The 21,171-nt window shown below is 35.5% G+C and overlaps 1 protein-coding gene across 1 annotated transcript in view; it reads right to left on the minus strand.

Moving 5' to 3' along the window:
• LEKR1 (leucine, glutamate and lysine rich 1) overlaps positions 1 to 21,171 on the minus strand; it is a 230,207-nt gene that overhangs the window by 146,311 nt on the left and 62,725 nt on the right. Inside the window, 1 exon segment of the mRNA XM_066254409.1 lies at positions 2,299 to 2,418. Within this exon segment, the coding sequence (XP_066110506.1) occupies positions 2,299 to 2,418 (120 nt within the window).

The raw sequence follows: 21,171 nt of genomic DNA on the forward strand, positions 1-21,171 counted from the left end.
CAATGAACAACTAAGGTGTTGCAATGTGCAATGAAAAACTAATGATTGATTGATGCTTCTTATCTTTCTCCGTTCTTGTCTGTCTGTCCCTGTCTATCCCTCTCTCTGACTCACTCTCTGTCTCTGTCAAAAATAAATAAATAAATTAATTAATTAAAAGACAGACAATAAGAAGTGTTGACAAGAACTCAGAGAAATTATAATCCTCATTTCTGTAGGACTATAAAATGGTGCAGCCACATAAAAATAGTTTGGCACTTTCTTAAAAAGTTAAATTTAAATTTACCATATGTTTCAGTAATGCTACACTTAGGAACTTACTCGAAAGAAATGAAACATGCAACCACACAAAGACTTGTATGTAGATTTTTAGAGCAGTATTATTCAGAAGTGTAAAGTGGAAACAATCCAAAAGTCCTTCAACTGGTAAATGATTAAGTAAAATGTGGCATATCCACACAATGGAAACTATTAAGAATAAAAAGAAACCAAGTGCTGACACATGATATAACATGAATGAACCTCCAAAACAGTGATGGGAGCCTAATGTAAAAGACCACATAGCATATACTCCATATACCTGAAATGTCCATAAAAATGTCAAGTTATAGAAATGGAAGGAAGATTGCCTAGAACTGGTGGTAAGAGCAGACATTAAATGCAAATGGCATGAAGATCTTCGTGGGATGACACAAATGTTCTAATACTGGATATAGAAAAGTAAGTTTTCTAAAAATTATTGCACTGCCACTTTATGGTAAGCAACTATGCCTCAATAAAACTATTTCAAGAAAATGTCAGGCAATTTCACTATGAGATGTGGCTCTTTTGAATGGCTGCATCGGGCTCGCAGACAAACCTTTAATAAAAAAAATGTTAAAAATATAAAACATACTCATGTATTACAATCCATTCATTTCCTATCGCTCATGTTCATGGTTGCAGGAGGCTGGAGCCAGCCACAGCTGTCCTCTGGGACACCAAATTTTTATTGGATAATGCGTAATGTACACTGGTCATTGTATAGCTCTCATGGAATTACATTTTAAAATATGTGGCATTCATGGCTCTCTCAGCCAAAAAGTTTTCCGACCCCTGCACTATGGGATCAAGGCTAGAAAAAAAAAGTAAAGCCAGAAAATAATTGGGAAAAATCAGAGAAAATGCTGGAAGAATTAATAAACTGAGCGAGCTGGGAGAGATTAGAGGAGTTAGCAGGAATTTTCAGACTGACAGTGTAGATAAAATTACAAGTAAGAAAAATTAAAAAATAAGCACTTTATATTTCAAACAATTTATGAAAGATTCACACTAGGAATCTTCTAAAAGTAAACACAGGTGATATAGCAGATGTGGGCCAATGTTATTATAGGAGCCAAGCTTGAATACTGACCAGCCTAAAATGAACAGCTAGGTTCTCCTGGGCGGTACCCTGTGGGTTCAGTATCAGATCTCTAGGGAATGGCAGAAAAGGGTTTTGAGGACAAAAATGGTCATCTGTTTTGAGTAGACTCGTTCATTTATTCAAAGACTATTTATTGAGCATCATCTATGTGCAAGACATTTGGTATGACCAACAGCTTATCATCAGAGTATGAAAATTATCAGCCCAGATAATTATTTTTTTAACAGAACAATGTTCTTGCAATAGGTAGTAGACTGAAAAAAATAAAAAGAACCTAACATTTAAAATATTCATCAGGCATATTTTTTTAGTCACTCTGAATCTGTGTCTACTTGTAATGGTCATTTAATTTATTTCCTTTTTCTAAGAGTTAAAAGTTACTCAATTCAAAAATTCATTCTTTCTGATATTTTCTATATATTCAATTCTCTTTTCAGAGATAGAAAAGAAAATGTACTTTCTAGTTTCTTTAGAACACTAGGTTTTACTTTAGGTATTATAAACCCTCCAAAGGTTATATAAAATCACAATTAAGACCATTTATGTTGGAGATTTCTAAGTTTAGCAGTTTCATTGCTATTATATTTAGAAAGTTCTGTTCCAGAGGATCAAATATATCAAGAAATATTGGTCGAAAGGAAAATGTATTGATTACTGTGTTTTTGATCTAAATGTACTGCAGAATAAAAACAATGTGTTTTCCTGATTTAAACTTTATTGCTAAAACTATTCAGTTGTGATAATGGTAAAAAAAATTTTAAAAAGTGAAGTTATTTCAACTTTTTTCAACCACATCAAATACAGAAACTATACTACTATATTGTGTTTGGATATTTATAGTTGTATTCAATGCATCTTTTCAATCTTTATAATTTTCAAATATTTACTCTTACCTGAAGACTTGTGATTGTCTCTGTTTAATTTTTAACTCATGTTGCAAATGACTCAATTCTTTCTTTACTCTCTGAAATTCATTTTGCTGACTTTTCAACTGATTGCTTTCAGCTTGGATTCTAAAAATATAAACAAATAACAAGCCTAAATATTCCCTCATGAGTACTTTCTCAAATTAATATATAAATACACTTTTAATAAAAATAAATTAAAAAACTATGCATCTCTATATATGCTAAATGAATATATAGAAAAAGTATGGAGAGACACATATCAAATATCCATTACCCCGGGAAGGACAGTAGAATTGATGGGCAGGGGAAAGGCAAAAAATATTGAAGGGAGGCATAACTTTTATTCTCCATCTTTTATACCATTTGAATTTTTTATAATGAGCATGTAGTTTTATTTGAAATATGATACTAATTAAATGTAACTAAATAAATATCAATTTATTTTTATGTATATAGTTTAAAATGTCAAATATTGTTGGATTAAGAGTTATAAGAAAAAATAGTACTCAATTGCCTTTACCCGAATTCCCACTGCCCAAACCAACTACTTTCAACTTTTATAGTATTTACCCCTATATTACTAAGTAACATGCATGTACTGTTATTTATCACTATTTTATTATAGATATTAGCTAGTGAATTACAAATCAGTTAAGATTTGGTTCTGCGGCATGTAACAGAGACCTGAATATGATGCTTAAGACAGTGGTTTTCACCGTTTTTACACTTGGGGGCCGGCAAAAATAGGACAATTATTTCAGGGACTGCTAAGGCAGAAATCACCCGAGCATAAGTTAAATTTGACTATGATCATTGGGTCTGTAATCTTCATACAACATCAGGATGATCAGCTCTTTCATCGACCAGCATAAAATTTCTAGCAGACCAGTCTGCAGACGTATGGTTGAAAAACACTGGCTTAAGATACAAGGGTATATACTACACTATCTTTTTTTTTTTTTTTTTTTTTTTTTTTTTTTTTTTTTTTTTTTTTTTTTTTACAGAGGCAGAGATAGACAGGGACAGACAGACAGGAACGGAGAGAGATGAGAAGCATCAATCATTAGTTTCTCTTTGCGCGTTGCGACTTCTTAGTTGTTCATTGATTGCTTTCTCACATGTGCCTTGACCGTGGGCCTTCAGCAGACCAAGTAACCCCCTGCTGGAGCCAGCGACCTTGGGTCCAAGCTGGTGAGCTCTTTGCTCATGCCAGATGAGCCCGCGCTCAAGCTGGCGAGCTCGGGGTCTCGAACCTGGGTCCTTCCGCATCCCAGTCCGATGCTCTATCCACTGCGCCATCACCTGGTCAGGCTCCACTATCTTGCATAAAACAAATGTACTGGTAGCCAGTCTAATGTTGATATGATAGCTTTGCAGTGTCAACAGGCCCACAGGATCCTTCCAACTCTCTGTTCTACATCTTTAATGTGTGTCTTTTACTTTCATAGACTATGCTAATTGGTAGAAACTGCCATCAATGACTTTCCCATTCCAGACCAGCAGCAGGAAGAGAATGATGGCTCACTCGGTGCATTTTAAGGAGATTTTCTGGAAGTAGCATTGAATAGTTCTGCTAAACTGAGACACATGACAATATCTAGCTGCAAGTGAAGCTGGGAAATGTAGTCTTTTAACTGGAAAAATTACTTCCCAGATATAAAGCCATAGTTCTATTACTAAGGAAGAAAGGAGAATGAATGATAAGGTAGGCAGACAGCAGTCTCTAACACAATCCTAATAGATGTTGACCTTCTTACACATATCTACACACCCACACACCTATACAGACACACACAACATTCCTTCCCTAATTCTCCCAAAATAATATTTTTATTTAGTAATTGCATTATTCTTCACTAGTGAGCCACATGTTTGTTATGCCATGATCACATTTCTTTTCTTGTACAACTATTTTTATTGTCCCTGAATTAAAAAACATCTCCTTTTCTTCTTTCTTAGTTTTCTATGTAACTATCACTAACAATTCCTCCAAATCTGACAGATGTTAATTCTTCTCTCTCAGAACCTGAAAACACAATAGATAATCCTTCGGCCATTATATTTTAATTATAATTCTTAGTAATTAAAGGTCACCTTTTTATTCTCCTCTGTTCTTGTTCATGGATATAATTTATTATCTTTATGAGGATATCAAGTGTTGTGTATTTCCAAAGTTTTCTTTACCTCTCTCTGCATTGGGGTTTTCCCCCTTTTGTTTTGTTTCTTGGCTTTTACATTTCAGGCTTATCTTAAAAATCTGAAGATCCTTACTCAAAAGTAGAACTAATTTCAATATAAATATGAATAAACATCATACAAACCCAATTTGAAGGGTATTCTACCAACTGACAAGTACTCTTCACAAGCCTCACATCATAAAAAAGATGTTAGTGACAAACTGATAAAATCAAATAAAGTATTTAGGTTTGTTAATAGTATTCTACTAGCATAAATATTTTAGTGTTTATAATTGCACCATAATTATGCAAGGTGTTAATATTAGGGGAAACTGAGTATATGGAATTTTGTGCTATTTTTGTAACTTTCTATATGTCTAAAATTATTTTAAAATAAAGTTAAAAAAGAATCACTTGTACATAGTCTATGAATGATATATGCATGTCAAATATATCTGTAGTATAAATTGTGGTGTAAAAAGGTGGGTGCATTTTTAATTTTGGAAGCTATCCAGTATCTTAATAGCAAAAACAAAAAGAAACAACCTTCACTGATGCTGCAGTGACATTTAAAAATGTCCCAAGAATCTTTTATGACAAGATATTACATACTCTTTACTTAACCATTCAAAGAGAATAAGGAAAAGTAATGTAGTAGTATTTATTCAAAATTCAACTTATTGCTGGCCATACTTCAAGAAAATTAAGTTATCAAATATTCTTCAGCTACATATTATTAAATCATATAAAAATATAATTACCAAAATAGTTTCACAGTTAAGAAACCTACTTTACTTTTGGCCAGTTTTTCTGATATCAGCATTTTACTATTTTTTAACTCAAATCCTGCACTGCCATTATGAAATGATAATGTGACTTTTTTTAGATCATCAAATAATGGTAGTGTGGTCCCAAATAAATTTTAAGCAGATGCTTACATGGTTCATAAAGACACCTCAGTTTTGGGGCTGGCTAGGAACATCGCTACATTAGTTTCTTTGTAAAGTGGTCAACAACAAATAGAACCAGAGCTGAGCTAGTCTAAAGATTCATCTGGGTTCTGCTGTGTGCCGTTTTACATTTGCCTAATTTAGAAGTTGCAAACCAGTCCCTGAACATGGTCCCTGAACATATTTTATTTGACTTGCAGACTGGTTTTGTTTTTTTCTTTTTTTAATGAATACCAATGTTTAAAATTTGAGAGATTTTACATAAAGTCCAGATTCCCTGCTTTACTTTAAAAACTGAGAAATTAAAATATGATGAGTCCAACTACCCCCCCAAAAAAAAATCTTCAGGAGCAGCTGCCTCTATTAATGAGCATGAGTTTCTTTGTTTTGTTGTTGTTGTTGTTCTTTGTATTTTTGCCAAGTTAGAAACCGGGAGGCAGTCAGACAGATTCCTGCATGCACCTGACTGGGATTCACCCAGCATGCCCACCAGGGGGCGATACTCTGTCCATCTGGGGTGTTGCTCCATTGTGGCCAGAGCCATTCTAGCATCTGAGGCGGAGGCCACGGAGCCATCCTCAGCACCCGGGCCAACTTTGCTCCAATAGAGCCTTGGCTGCAGGAGGGGAAGAGAGATATAGAGAGAAAGGAGAGGGGGAAGGGCAGAGAAGCAGATGGGCAATTCTCCTGTGTGCCCTGGCCAGGAATCAAACCCGGGACTACCACATGCAGAGCCCACACTCTACCACTGAGCCAACTGGCCAGGGCTGAGCGTGTATTTTTCAATTCGTACCCAGTCAGTTTCACACACTGACTCTGGATACCCATCTCACCCCATAGGCATTTGAGGCTGTCCTCACTTCATTCTAAAATTTAATAGCTACACTTTAGATGCTTTTTTAAATCTTATTTTTATTAATTTTAATGCAGTGACATTGATAAATCAGGGTACATATGTTCCAAGAAAACATCTCCAGATTATTTTGACCTTTGATTATGACCCCTCACTCAAAGTCAAATCATCCTCTGTCACCTTCTATCTGGTTTTCTTTGTGCCCTGACCCTACCCCCACCCCCTCCCTGTCCTTCCTCACCCCATTCCCACCCCTCCACCCCACTCCCTGTTACCATCACATTCTTGTCCATGTCTCTGAGTCTCATTTTTATGTCCCATTTATGCATGGGTTCATATAGTTCTTAGTTTTTTCTGATTTACTTATTTCACTCCATATAATGTTATCAAGGTCCATTCATGTTATTGTAAATGATCCGATGTCATCATTTCTTATGGCTGAGTAGTATTCCATAGTATATATGTACCAAAACTTTTTAATCCACTCGTCCTCTGACGGACACTTGGGCTATTTCCAGATCTTCGCTATTGTGAACAATGCTGCTTTTATAAGCCATTTAAAGCCCAGCCCAGCTGAATGAGTCTGACTACCTCAAATATTTTTTCTCTAAAATTTACAAAGGGTGGCACCTGACATTCACATGAATCTTTAGAATAAACAAATTCTATTTTTATTTTTTAATTGAAAAACATATACACACATAGAGAATTATATATACAGTTTATATAGATAGATAGATAGATAGATAGATAGATAGATAGATATAGATATAGATATGGAAAAGAGCTAGAAAGAGAGAGGGAGAAAAAATGGTAAAATCATAAAAAAAATTTTTTAAATTTATACCAATAGTTACCAAGATACTAAAACTTGAAAGCAAAAAGAAACTATGACTGCTTCAAATTGCCATGGTTCCTTGGCTGATGGATTAGCTGATATCTACGCTACTAGCAGCAACTTGTCTCTTACAGACTGGCAAGAATAGGCCTTTTTCAACTCCCTTCCCATTCAACAACAAAAACAGTAAACAGTAGCAACAACAAATTGACCTAGGACCAACTATGCATAAGGCCCAATGAAACATGCTTTACAGATGTTTTCTTATTTAAAACATTTTAGGGATTCCTATCTCCAGTGTTTTCACTCTCTTTTGGTTCCAATCAAGAGATGTTTGCCTGATTTTTATTTTATTTTTATTTATTTATTTATTTATTTATTTATTTATTTGTATTTTTCTGAAGCTGGAAACAGGGAGAGACAGTCAGACAGACTCCCGCATGCGCCCGACCAGGATCCACCCAGCACGCCCACCAGGGGGCGAAGCTCTGCCCACCAGGGGGCGATGCTCTGCCCCTCTGGGGCATCGCTCTGTTGCGACCAGAGCCACTCCAGTGCCTGGGGCAGAGGCCAAGGAGCCATCCCCAGTGCCCGGGCCATCTTTGCTCCAATGGAGTCTCGCTGCAAGAGGGGAAGAGAGAGACAGAGAGGAAGGAGAGGGGGAGGGGTGGAGAAGCAGATGGGCGCTTCTCCTGTGTGCCCTGGCCAGGAATCGAACCCGGGACTTCTGCACGCCAGGCCGACGCTCTACCACTGAGCCAACCGGCCAGGGCACTGATTTTTAGCACCTTCTTTGCCATACCAAATGTTTCTTTAATCGTTACCTTAGTGTTGTCAAAGTGTGTTCCAGTAAGCCCCCAGCACACCTCAAAAATGGTTTCAAAGTAAGCTAAGATTGGAAATTGCAGGTTTCTTTACTATAAGACTTCTCAGGGCTTTTACTACACTAATGTGTAGAGTGAATCCCAGAGAGAAGATGAATGTGGAGTATTTTCTAAACTTAAAATTTGACCATAGAATACTTTTTCAATAACATTTCTTAAGACTTCCTTGGAATGTACTTTAAGAAGTAAGGTTCTATTTTTTAGTATTAATTTAATAATTACTCTATGTGATTAGTTTTATTTAAAGTGGTGTTTATTTAAATAGGGGATCAAAAATATCGGCAAAAGAAAAGTTGAGTATAGCAGGTACTTCCAACAAGAACAGATTTCTCTTTCTCAAGTGAGTCCTGCGGAGAGAGGTTGTATCTGGCCACATGAGTTGTCCCCTTCAGAGGGACTCCTGCCCAGGACAGAGTCTGTTTCATCAAAGTCTTCCTCCTCCTGCACACTGTTTTGGGTTGTATCAGGTTCTGCCCTACAAACTGTCTTGATTATGAAATTGTTTCAAGCTCTTGACCCTTCACTTCTGCCTCTCACTTCACACTTGGCCTACTGCTTTCGACTTGGAAGACTCCTTGGTTAGAGCAATGTGCTCCATCCTAGTCCCAACCTGAAAGGAGGGATTTGGGTATGTTCACTACCCCAATACCAATTTTCTACCCCAGATTTAGACAGTTTCTTTGATTGTGAAAGAATTGACAATCCCACACCTAAAGATACTATTCCTATCAATTTGGTGAAGTTGAGTGTTAATATTTTTCTTGTTAAAGGTCAATAATGCCAAACCAACAGATATGTGAAGGGAGCTAGATATGTGAGACAACAGTGTTTTCTCATAGCAACAATTCAGCACATTGTCAAATCTACAGAGTCTGATCTATCCCATCTTGAGATATCTGTCAAGTAGCCGCCATCATGGCCTTCAAGAGCCATGGATAAAAATTACCCCTAGGGAAGGTCTTCCTAGTGCCATTCTTCCACCAGGGTCTGAAAGATAGACACTACATTATTTCTTTTAGATTTCTCCACTCTCCAAAATATAGAACCTGAAACCTCCTCTGACAGCAAAAGAATCCAGAACCCCTGACTCACAGAGCTTCTTATATATATCTTGACCTTACAAGGCTCCAGTTTCCAACAAAGAGCTCTATTGAGAAAGAGAAGCCAGCTAAGAAAGACATCTTGAAAGTTTTGGAATGGCTCCTCCGCTGCAAACAGGAAGCTATCATTAGTATAGGTCTGAGGTACTTCAAACAAGCTGACCATTAAACCAGGCTAAATCTGAGCAATAATTCCTCCACTCAGTCTCATCTGAGTCATGCATCTATTCATTCATCAAAGAACTTCAGTGAATACCAAAAACTGGTTGTTTGGTCAACCAGCACTAAAGGTAAGTATAACTGCAGGAATGCACCAAATTTTATGTGAGCACAGAGGAGGTCTCAGGCAAAGAAAATGAATGGTAATGAATGAGTTAGGATCAGTGGAAAGCAGAGGAGGGCATAACAAACAAGGAATTCTGGAAGGACATTAACCAAAGCACAGAAGCTTGAGAGAAGATGGCATTTTTCTGGTTAATAATGATTAATGCAAAGTGACAATTGAAGGCAAATGAGATAGTGTGAGCCATATTATGGAATGTGTACTTTTCCCTCAGTGCTATGGAGCCTCTGGAGGATTTGAAGCAGGAATCAGATTTGTATTTTAGAAAGATTGCTCTACCAGAAATTACCTAAGGAACTTCCATCAAGACTTAGGCCTATGCATATTTGTGTCCCTAAGACCTCCCTTTCCCACTAGTCTGCCCTTCTATTGAGTCCCCTCCTTCAGAATGCTCAATTTATGGATGCTCTCATTGACTGAGGACAACAATTATTTCCCCTCCATATTGCAGGGTTTATTCTACCTCACAGATATGGCCTGATGATTCCCCCACTTAGTGATTCAACCTCTTGCCCTCATGCCTTTCTCTTTCTATCCCTCTGCTGCTTGTTAGAATTAATTCTGACTGTAGGCCTGGTTTCAACGGCCCCTATCCAACTCTTGGCACCGATTCATTCTTGTTGATTTTTTACTATCTTTATGTCTTGGTTTCTTACAATCTTATATTCCATTGGTAACCCTACCTAAGACTAGATACTTAATATTCTTTTCCTAGGCTAGGACCACAGCTTTGCAATTCAACTTCTATGATTGTCACTAATTGAGTGATTAGACCTTTGGATTCCACAACATGAGCTCTGCTATCTGTTGCAGAAAATCATTAGTACTTTGCCTTACACTTCTCTTGTTAACAACTCTCCCAGACACATCAACCCCCCTGAAAACTCAAAGGGTAGATGTACATGTGGAGGTTATAGTAAAAGACTATACCTATATATCACATAAGGCTGAGGCTCTTTTCTTTAGCAACTCTTCCAGCCAATAGATGGGTATAATTCCAGGTCCCAGCCCCTTCTACAATAGTAAGCTATGCATGTCTCATTAGAAACCAAGCCATGTTCAGTTGAATTCAGGGAGATGATGAGTACAAGTTATTCTAACTATTCTCTGATGATAGCCTAGTCCCTTGAATTGATCTTCACTGACACCTAATCTTATGTTGCATGCCATAAAACAGTCACCTTCTGCTTCTCTCTTAATAAGCCTTTAAGACTTTCCTTCCTTTTATCTAGATTTAAAAAATTCATAAACCCTCAATTTTTCTACTTTTAGAAACTAAACAGTGTTGGGACTGTCTTGTGTTATTAATAATTTATTAAGTATTGAATTGTATAACCCTAAAAGGTAAATGTATATACTTTTTGCTTATCCTTAAGTAACTTTCAGTTGTATTTCCCAAAATGAAAATTTTCCTGGAGTGTAATAGTATAAACAAACACAAAGATGTGTATCTAGTTTCCCATAAATATTCAGTCCTCTTTGTTAAAAAGAAATATGTCTTTTAGAAAATAAACGCCCGTATGGAAGGTTGCTGCCTCTTTTCTCATCCTTCTGTCTGTCAAAGTAATGCTGGTACAGCCTGGTTTGGGGGCAGGTTGATCATGCTGATCTCAATTAACAGCACAGAAAAGCCTCAGAGTTGCCTAGGAAATGGAAGGCAATAATACAATTTGATTGATTCCAAATACATTAACAGGGAATTTCTGATAGAACTAAAGGTTGGGCAAAAATTTGTCTACGTTATTTATGATAAAATATTAATATAATATCTGTTTATAAACTGCAAAAAACACACTTAAGTAATTTGTATAATTAAAAAGTATAATATTAGCTTTAGTGGTTTATTAAAGCAAATTCATTAAGTATTTATCACACAATGCTTTGTTGTCCTGGCTTTATTAATTATATATATAGTGCTCATAAAAATTAGGGATAAATTAAAATGAATATTATAAAAAAAAGCATTTGATTTTTTTTATTAAACAAGAACATCAGAGAAGCAAACAAGTCAAAGAAAGTTGTTTGATTATGCAAATGAGATGCAAAAGTAATTTTTATTTCATTGGTGAAAATGCACTATACAAAAGGCTGAAAATTCTGGAGTATCTGCACATTCCCTGAGCCCCTAATTTTTGTGAGCAGTACTAAAATGAATTAAAGCTGAGCACTTATAAAACATTCTATCATTTAGGTATTTACTAATTTATATTGCTCTTAGCAAACAATCCTTAATTTTGAAGTCATACTGTATATACTGGGTCATTTATGTTATAGCTCCTCAGATTTTAGTTGCTTTGATTTTGGCATTCAAATAAATGAATTAGGTCAGCACATTACTTTATATGTTGGCATTTGATTGATATTATAATGTTAATTTTTTAAGATCATATTTTTATACAATTAAGAAAACTTTTATAACAAGGACAATACCAACAAAAATAATAATGAACCCTGCTGAGCATTGACCAAATGCCACACACTGTGCTTAATAATTTACGTGAGCTGTCATATTTAAACATCACAACATTCTCCTGATCTAGATCAGGGGTTTCAAACTCGCGGCCCACGGGCCGCATGCGGCCCGCCGAACAATTTTGTGCAGCCCGCAGACTAATCCACGAAGTTCAAAATATTTTGGATAAAATTAAGTAAGCCTAGGGGCCTACTTGTATTTTTCATTTCTCTAGCATCCTAGCTAGATATTAGCTTAGTTAACAGCAGTTGTGATGCGAACTACAGTTTCTGGTCGTTTTGTGACACTGAGTAAACTGCATGTACGATTGTGCTTGCTGTACTGATTTTTTTTTGTTTTCAACTGCAGTGAGAAAAGTGTTGCGTAACAGTTGCCTTTTGTAGACAACTAGTGCAGCCCGCCTAACGGCTGTGATCTTGCTCTGCGGCCCACATGCTGAGTTGAGTTTGAGACCCCTGATCTAGATCAACTGTCAGCCCCATTTGACAGATGAGGGAATGGGAAGCGGAGAGCTAAGCAAGCTGAATGCAGCCATGCAACTGCTAGTGACAGCGCTGGGATTTGAACCCAGGCAGCTTATTATCCTGCTACTAATGTGGTGTTGACTGTCCTTTGCTGATTTTGTACTTTTGATTCTTCCTTTGCACATAGTTTTAGAAGATGGATTCTTATTTGCATTTTATGCTTTGAATAATACCTTGATTAAATTGATACTCAACGGGATTGACAGGAATTGAGGAGTGTGGAACAGCATTACCAAGGGGAGTGAGCATCAGTTTAAAACCATGAATACTCTGCACTAAAGAAAAGGTAAACAGAAGAGTAACTTTACACATATTTCCAAATATACATTTTGGTTTTTTTTAATCCCCTCACAAAACTCAGAGGTTCACAGAGGGAAAGAGTTCAGAAGTAATCCTCAGAAAAAGGGCTTTGTTCTCATGGGCTTAAAACATTTCCAACCTCAACCCTATTTAGTCTCCATCTTTCACCCTGGTAAGAATTTGGCATGCCACTCCTTTCCTCCTGAGAGAAATCCGAGCACTTGCCAGAGCACTTAATATTCCAGCTTCCACAGCAAATCTCTCTCATCTCCTTCTAACTGTCTCCAAACTGACTTCAGATCTGAGTAAAAGAGAGAAGAAAGGCACTGAAGGAAAGAAGCACAGCAGTGAATGCTCTTGCTACTTTTTTTCATGAGACAAACAAAACATGCTTATAATTATGTGACATCATTTTTCATGCCACTTAATAACCTTATATATGAGCAGTTATTTTCTAAAAGCCATGTTTCTTTTTAACAAAAAATAATAATTCTTTTTATCAGCCCTAGAAGGCTCCCTAGTTGTCTTCCCTCCCATAATAGCAAAAAATCCTAAACTGGTATATTATAGTGTAAATGAGGTACTAAATGACTGCCCTTAACTCATTGAGTTCAAGTTTAAATTCAATAGCCAAATTTTTCTTTCCTTTAAAAGATAGAAAATGGAGAAAATTATAAACTTATCTTCTAGATATAAAGATATAAGTGAATAAATATCTGGTCCCCCCACCCCCAAAAAAAGAATAAAGAAGTCAGAGTGACATCAGAGAAATGGCACTGTGAGAAGCACTCCTGATGCCTCTTCCCAAAATTTCATCAAGTTCTTCAACCAGTAACAGAAAAATCTGTCCTTGGAGCATCTGTAAGTCCCACACACTGAACACGAAGGCAGAGGCAGTGGCAACCTCATACCGGGATCATCAGGCTGCTAATTCAGGAAGGAGAGAGGTTCGGGGAAATGGACTCTCTCATTGTTGGAACCTGCAAATGCTAACAAGCCCCAACTACCAAGGAGACTGAAGCCTAGTATATGACATTGCAATAGGGACTCATCAACTGCAAATCTCTACCTAAGCGTGCCACAGGGGCAGAGCCTGGGGTACAGTGTCACCAACCAGGAAGAGGGAAAGGAAAGAAAAAGGAAGAAGATAACCTCTCAAAATCAAGAAAAATCCACAGTCTTTATAACTGTTTCCACTTTTTATGTTTCTTTCATCTTCTTGTCTTTATTTTTTTCTTTTTTTCTTCCACCTTGGTCCTTTTATTCTCTGCCCATTTTATTCTTTTCTCTTCTTGAACTACATTACCCATAAGTGTTACATTTCCCATTATCTTTCTCTTCTTCTTCTGTTCTTTCTATGAGGGTTACACTCCAAAACTCTTAACTCTCTCTCTCTCTTTTTCTTTTTTCTTCTTTTATTTTATCCCCTTTTCCTTTTTCTCCCTCTCTATTAGTTTCTTCTTTTCTCCTTTACTTTTCCTCCATTCAATCATCACTCATGAACAAATTATTTTATTTGGGACTCAAATTTTTTCTTTGTGGCATTTTGGTGCTTTTTACTTTGCTTTTTAACTCATTAGCACTCCCCCAAACCCCGGCTCTCCATTCTATCTACTTTTTCCCCACTTAATAAAATAGTATTTTTTTTACTTGTTTCCTTCTTATCCCTCTCATTATATCTCTCAGTTGACCATCACTTACAAGCAAATCATTTTATTCTTGACCCAAATTTTTTTCTTTTTTGCATTTTGTAGGTTCCTACCTCCTTTTTTACCCCTTTAGCACTTCTACCCAACTCAGGCCCTCCGTTATAGGTAGTTTTTGGTCCATTTAGCACAATATAATTCACAGTTTATCAATATGTTTTCTCAAGGAGGAGGGGAAAAGAGAAAAAATAATAATAAATTTTTATATTTTTTTCTTTTTATTCTTTATTCTCATTAGTGATATTAATAAAAACACCCTCAGATGCCATTAAGGAAAAGGAAATAGAATATCATGGATACAAAGACAGAGATGTAGCACAAATAGATGAGAAAAAATCTATGGAGAAAAAAAATTAATAGATTGGAAACCTTGGAGCTAAATGACAAAGAATTTAAAATAGAAATCCTAAAAATACTCAGAGATATATAGGATAACACAGAAAGGCAATTTAGGGAGCTCAAAAAACAACTCAACAAACAAAGAATATATCACCAAGGAAATTGAAACTATAAAAACAAATCAAACAGAGATGAAAAAATCAATTAATGAACTGAAAAATGAAGTAACAAGCTTAGCTAGTAGAACAGGGAAGATAGAAGGTAGGATTAGTGACATAGAAGATAACCAATTTAGGCACAACAGAGAGAAGAAGAGAGAGACTCAAAAATTTTAAAAAATGAAAGAGCCCTACAGGAATTGTCTGACTCCATCAAAAAGAATAACATAAGAATAATAGGTATATCAGAATAAGAAGAGAGAGAAAATGGAATGGAGAACATATTCAAACAAATTATAGAAGAGAACTTCTCAAGCCTGTGGAAAGAACTAAAGCCTCAAATTCAAGAAGCAAACAAAACACAGAGTTTTCTTAACCTCAACAAACCTACTCCAAGGCACATCATAATAAAATTGGCACAAACCAACAACAAAGAAAAAATTCTCAAGGCAGCCAGGGAAAATAAGAATACAACATATAAAGGAAGGCCTATTAGATTATCATTGGATTTCTCAGTAGAAACTCTACAAGCTAGAAGAGAGTGGACCCCAATATTTAAAGTCCTGAAAGAGAGGAACCTTCAGCCAAGAATACTATACCCATCAAAGCTATTCTTCAAATATGGAGGAGAAATAAAAACATTTATAGATACAGAAAAGATGAGAAAATTTATCATCAGAAAACCCCCACTCCAGTAAATACAAAAGGAAGTTTTCCAACCAAATACAAAGAACAACACAAAACAATACCACAAGTAAAAGCTTCACCAAGAACACAATAAAACCAAATTTAAACTGACAACAAAACAAAAAAAAGGGGGAGAGGACAGAGATTAACAGTAGAAAAGGATGGAGTGCAGAATCATTCATAAGATAGGGTACTACGATGAACATGGTAGGTACACTTTTCATTACTTAATGGTAACACCCCTGAAAAAACCACCACAGAAGCACATGGCTTGAAAAAAGAAGTAATAGAGGGAAGAAGTATGGATTACAACCAAACAAAAAAATGATAGAAAAACAAAAGAGAAGAATCAAACAAGATACAAAACTAACAGAAAGCAATATATAAAATGGCAATAAGAAACACACAAGTGTCAATAATTACACTAAATGTATATGGATTAAACTCACCAACAAAAAGACAAAGAGTAGCAAAATGGATTAAAGAAGAAAATCCAACTGTATGCTGTCTACAAGAAACACATCTAAGCAACAACGATAAAAACAAATTCAAAGTGAAAGGCTGGAAAACAATACTCCATGCAAATAACATCCAAAAAAAGCAGGTGTAGCAATACTCATATCTAATAATGCTGACTACAAGACAGCAAAAGTAATCAGAGACAAAAATGGTCATTTTATAATGATTTAGGGGACACTGAATCAAGAAGACATAACACTTCTTAATATATATGCACTAAACCAAGGAGCACCAAAATATATAAGACAGCTACTTATTGATGTAAAAACAAAAACTGACAAAAATACAATCATACTTGGAGACCTCAATACACCGCTGACTGCTCTAGATCGTTCATCCAAAGAGAAAATCAATAAAGATATATGAACCTTAAACGAAACACTAGAGAAATTGTATATGATAGACATCTACAGGACATTTCATCCCAAAGTGACAGAGTATACATTTTTCTCTAGTGTACATGAAAAATTCTCAAGAATTGGCCATATGTTGGGCCAAAAAATAACATCAGCAAATTCAGAAAAATTGAAATTGTATCAAGCATATTTTCTGATCCTAAAGCCTTGAAACTAGAATTCAACTGCAAAAAAAAGGAGAAAAACCCCCACAAAAATGTGGAAACTAAACAACATACTTCTAAAAAATGAATGGGTCAAAGAAGAAATAAGCGCAGAGATCAAAAGGTATATACAGACAAATGAAAATGACAATACGACATATCAGAATCTCTGGAATGAAGCAAAAGCAGTAATAAGAGGAAAGTTCATATCACTTCAGGCCTATATGAAAAAACAAGAGAGAGCCCAAGTAAACCACTTAACTTCACACCTTAAGGAACTAGAGAAAGAAGAACAAAGACAATCCAAAACCAGCCAAAGAAAGGAAATAATAAAAATCAGAGCAGAAATAAATAAAATAGAGAATAGAAAAACTATAGAAAAAATTAATAAAACAAGGAGCTGGTTCTTGAAACATCAACAAAATTGACAAACCCTTGGCAAGACTCACCAAGGAAAAAAGAGAAAGGACTCATATAAACAAAATCCAAAATGAAAGAGGAGAAATCACCACAGATATCATAGATATACAAAGAATTATTGTAGAATACTATGAAAAACTATATGCTACCAAATTCAACAATCTAGAAGAAATGGATAAATTCCTAGAATAATACAACCTTCCTAGACTAAGTCATGAAGAAGCAGAAAGCCTATACAGACCAATCAGCAGGGAGGAAATAGAAAAAACTATTAAAAACTTCCCCAAAAATAAAAGTTCAGGTCCAGATGGTAATACTAGTGAATTCTATTAAACATTCAAAGAAGACTTGGTTCCTATTCTACTCAAAGTCTTCCAGAAAATTGAAGAAGAAGCAATACTTCCAAATACACTTTATGAGGCCAACATAACCCTCATACCAAAAGCAGGCAAGGATGGCACAAAAAAAGAAAACTGCAGACCAATAATATCTCTAATGAATACAGATGCTAAAATACTAAACAAAATACTAGCAAATCAAATACAACAACATATTAAAAAAATAATCCATCATGATCAAGTGGGATTCATCCCAGAATCTCAAGGATGGTTCAACATACGTAAAACGGTTAACGTAATACACCATATCAACAAAACAAAAAACAAAAACCACATGATCTTATCAATAGATGCAGAAAAGGCACTCAATAAAATACAACACAACTTTATGTTTAAGACACTCACAAAATGGGTATAGAAGGAAAATATCTCAACGTGATAAAGGCCATATATGATAAACCATTAGCTAACATCATATTAAATGGCATAAAACTGAGGACTTTCGCCCTTAAATCAGGAACAAGACAGGGTTGTCCACTCTCTCTACTCTTATTTAACATGGTGCTAGAAGTTCTAGCCCGAGCAATCAGACAAGATAAAAAAAAAGGCATCTATATCAGATAAGAAGAAGTAAAGGTGTCACTTTTTGCAGATGATATGATCCTATACATCGAAAACCCCAAAGACTTCACAAAAAGATTACTAGAAACAATAAACCAATACAGCAAGGTTGCAGGATACAAAATTAATATACAAAAGTTCATAGCCTTTCTATATCCCAACAACAAAACATTAGAAAATGAACTAAAAAAAAAACAATCCTCTTCCACAGTTGCAACAACAACAAAAATTACCTAGAAATAAACATAAAGAATGTAAAGGACCTATAAAATAAAAACTACAAAGCATTGTTAAGGGTAATAGAAAAAGATACAATGAAATAAAAAAATATCCCCTGTTCTTGGATAGGAAGAATAAATATAATCAAAATGGTCATATTACTCAAAGCAATATACAAATTTAATGCAATTCCCATCAAAATTCCAATGACATTTTTTAAAGAAATGGAACAAAATATCATCAGATTTATATGGAACTATAAAAAACCCTAAATAGCCAAAGCAATCCTAAGAAAAAAGAATGAAGCTGGGGGCATTACAATACCTGACTTCAAATTATATTATAGAGACATGACAATCAAAACAGCATGGTATTGGCAGAAAAACAGACACTCAGACCAATGGAACAGAATAGAAAGTCCAGAAATAACACCACTTATATATGGTCAAATAATTTCCAAAAAAGGTGCCACCAACACACAATGGAGAAAAGAAAGCCTCTTCAACAAATGGTACTGGGAAAACTGGAAAGCCACATGGAAAAGAATGAAACTTGACTACCGTTTGTCCCTTTGTATTAAATTAATTCAAAATAGATCAAAGACCTAAATATAAGACCTGAAACAATAAAGTACATAGAAGAAAACATAGGTACTGAACTCATGGACCTTGGTTATAAAGAGCATTTTATGAATTTGACTCCAAAGGCAAGAGAAGTGAAGACAAAGATAAATGAATGGGAGTACATCAGACTAAGAAGTTTTTGCTTGGCAAGAGAAACTGACAACAAAATAAGCAGACAGCCAACTAAATGGGAAATGATATTTTCAAACAACAGCTCAGATAAGGGCCTAATATCCAAAACATACAAAGAACTCATAAAACTCAACAACAAACAAACAAACAATCCAATAAAAAAATGGGAAGAGAACATGAACTGACTCTTCTCAAATGGTCAACAGATATATGAAAATATGCTCATCTTCATTAGTTATTAGAGAAATGCGAATCAAAACTACAATGAAATACCACCTCACACCAGTTAGACTAGCTATTATCAACAAGACAGGTAATAGCAAGTGTTGGAGAGGCTGTGGAGAAAAAGGAACCCTCATTCACTGTTGGTGGGAATGTAAAGTAGTATAACCATTATAGAAGAAAGTATGGTGGTTCCTCAAAAAACTGAAAATAGAACTACTTTATGAGTGAGCAATCTGTCTACTGGGTATAGACCCCCGAAACTCAGAGACATTGATACGTAAAGACACATGCAGCCCCATGTTCATTGCAGCATTGTTCACAGTGGCCAAGACATGTAAACAACCAAAAAACCCTTCAATAGATGACTGGATAAAGAAGATGTGGCACATATACACTATGGAACACTACTTAGCCATAAGAAACAATGACATCGGATCATTTACAACAAAATGGTTGGATCTTGATAACATTATACAGAGTGAAATAAGTAAATCAGAAAAAAATAAGAACTGCATGATTCCATACATAGGTCAGACATAAAAACAAGACTAAGAGACCTGGAAAAGAGTGTGGTGGTTAGGGGGGGTAGAGGGAGAGAGAGGTGAAGGGGAGGGGGAGGAGCACAAAGAAAACCAGATAGAAGGTGATGAAGGACAATCTGACTTTGGGTGGTGGGTATGCGACATAATTGAATGACAAGATAACCTGAAGATGTTTTCTTTGAATATATGTACCCTGATTTATTGATGTCACCCCATTAAAATTAATAAAAATTTATAAAAAAAAAGAAGTCAATAATTTTGCATTTACAAAAATAAATATTCTCTTTCAGAAAATAAGAGCTATAAGACAGGTTATGCTAACACTAAGTTTTCAAAAGCATAAATGTAATATGTTTTTTAACTCATATTCTAATTAGTTTTCACTAAATTAAAAAAAAAAAGGAAAGACAGGCTTGTATTTAGAATATGATGCTGGTAAGAAAGACCTATGAACACTGAATAAAGTCTGACATAGAAGAACAATGGTGACAAATAGTCCAAGAAAATGCTACTTTTAACAAACACAACTTAAAAAACAAAGACAGGTTAAAAGTAAATGGTTATAAGAGAAATAAATGAACTTAGGCAAAAGAAAAGAATCATTAGGCTCTGGCCAGATAGCTTGGTTGGTTAGAGTGCATCCTGATATGCAGAGGTTGCCGGTTGAATCCCTGATCAGGGCAAATGGAACAGATCAGTGCTTCTCTTTGTCTTTCTCTCTCCTACCCTCTCTCTCTAAAATCAATACATAAATTTTTTAAAAATAAAGAAAAGGAGCAGTAAAACATGGTACCTTTAATTAGTTATTTCTTTCCTCAGATTAGCAGCCCTAGAATATGCTGGACACTCTTAGTCAGCATTTCATTTCTTTTATTTTTGTTTCTCTGTGTGCCTCTCCAAAATTTTCTCGCTTAATATCAGAGAAAGCCATTAACTTATTATACAAAATTACTTATTTTTCAAAAAACAAAATTATTAACAAAAGGATAAGGAAAATGTAAGTCAGCACCGTGCATCCAGCTCAGTGAGAATGCTGTGCATTTGGCATTGCTTTCACCTGGCGAGGTACTGCGGCCATAAACCTGAGTCTGAAATACTCTCTGCCATTAAAATTGATCATAAATGATAGATACATGAGTTTACTAAAAATTCCAACTGCTCTTTTGATGTCCCGCTTATATGTCAGACCTCACCCTTACTTACTGGATTGTTGCCCCTGAGACAGAGAAATTCCAAGAAGCTGGTCAGCCGCCCCAAGGAGAAGCATTCTGGACATATCAGGTCTTTTAATTTAACACCCACTTGCTCAAGGCTCTCCCTTACCCTAT

Source organism: Saccopteryx bilineata, chromosome 2, assembly GCF_036850765.1.
Source record: "Saccopteryx bilineata isolate mSacBil1 chromosome 2, mSacBil1_pri_phased_curated, whole genome shotgun sequence".
Taxonomy (NCBI): domain Eukaryota; kingdom Metazoa; phylum Chordata; class Mammalia; order Chiroptera; family Emballonuridae; genus Saccopteryx; species Saccopteryx bilineata.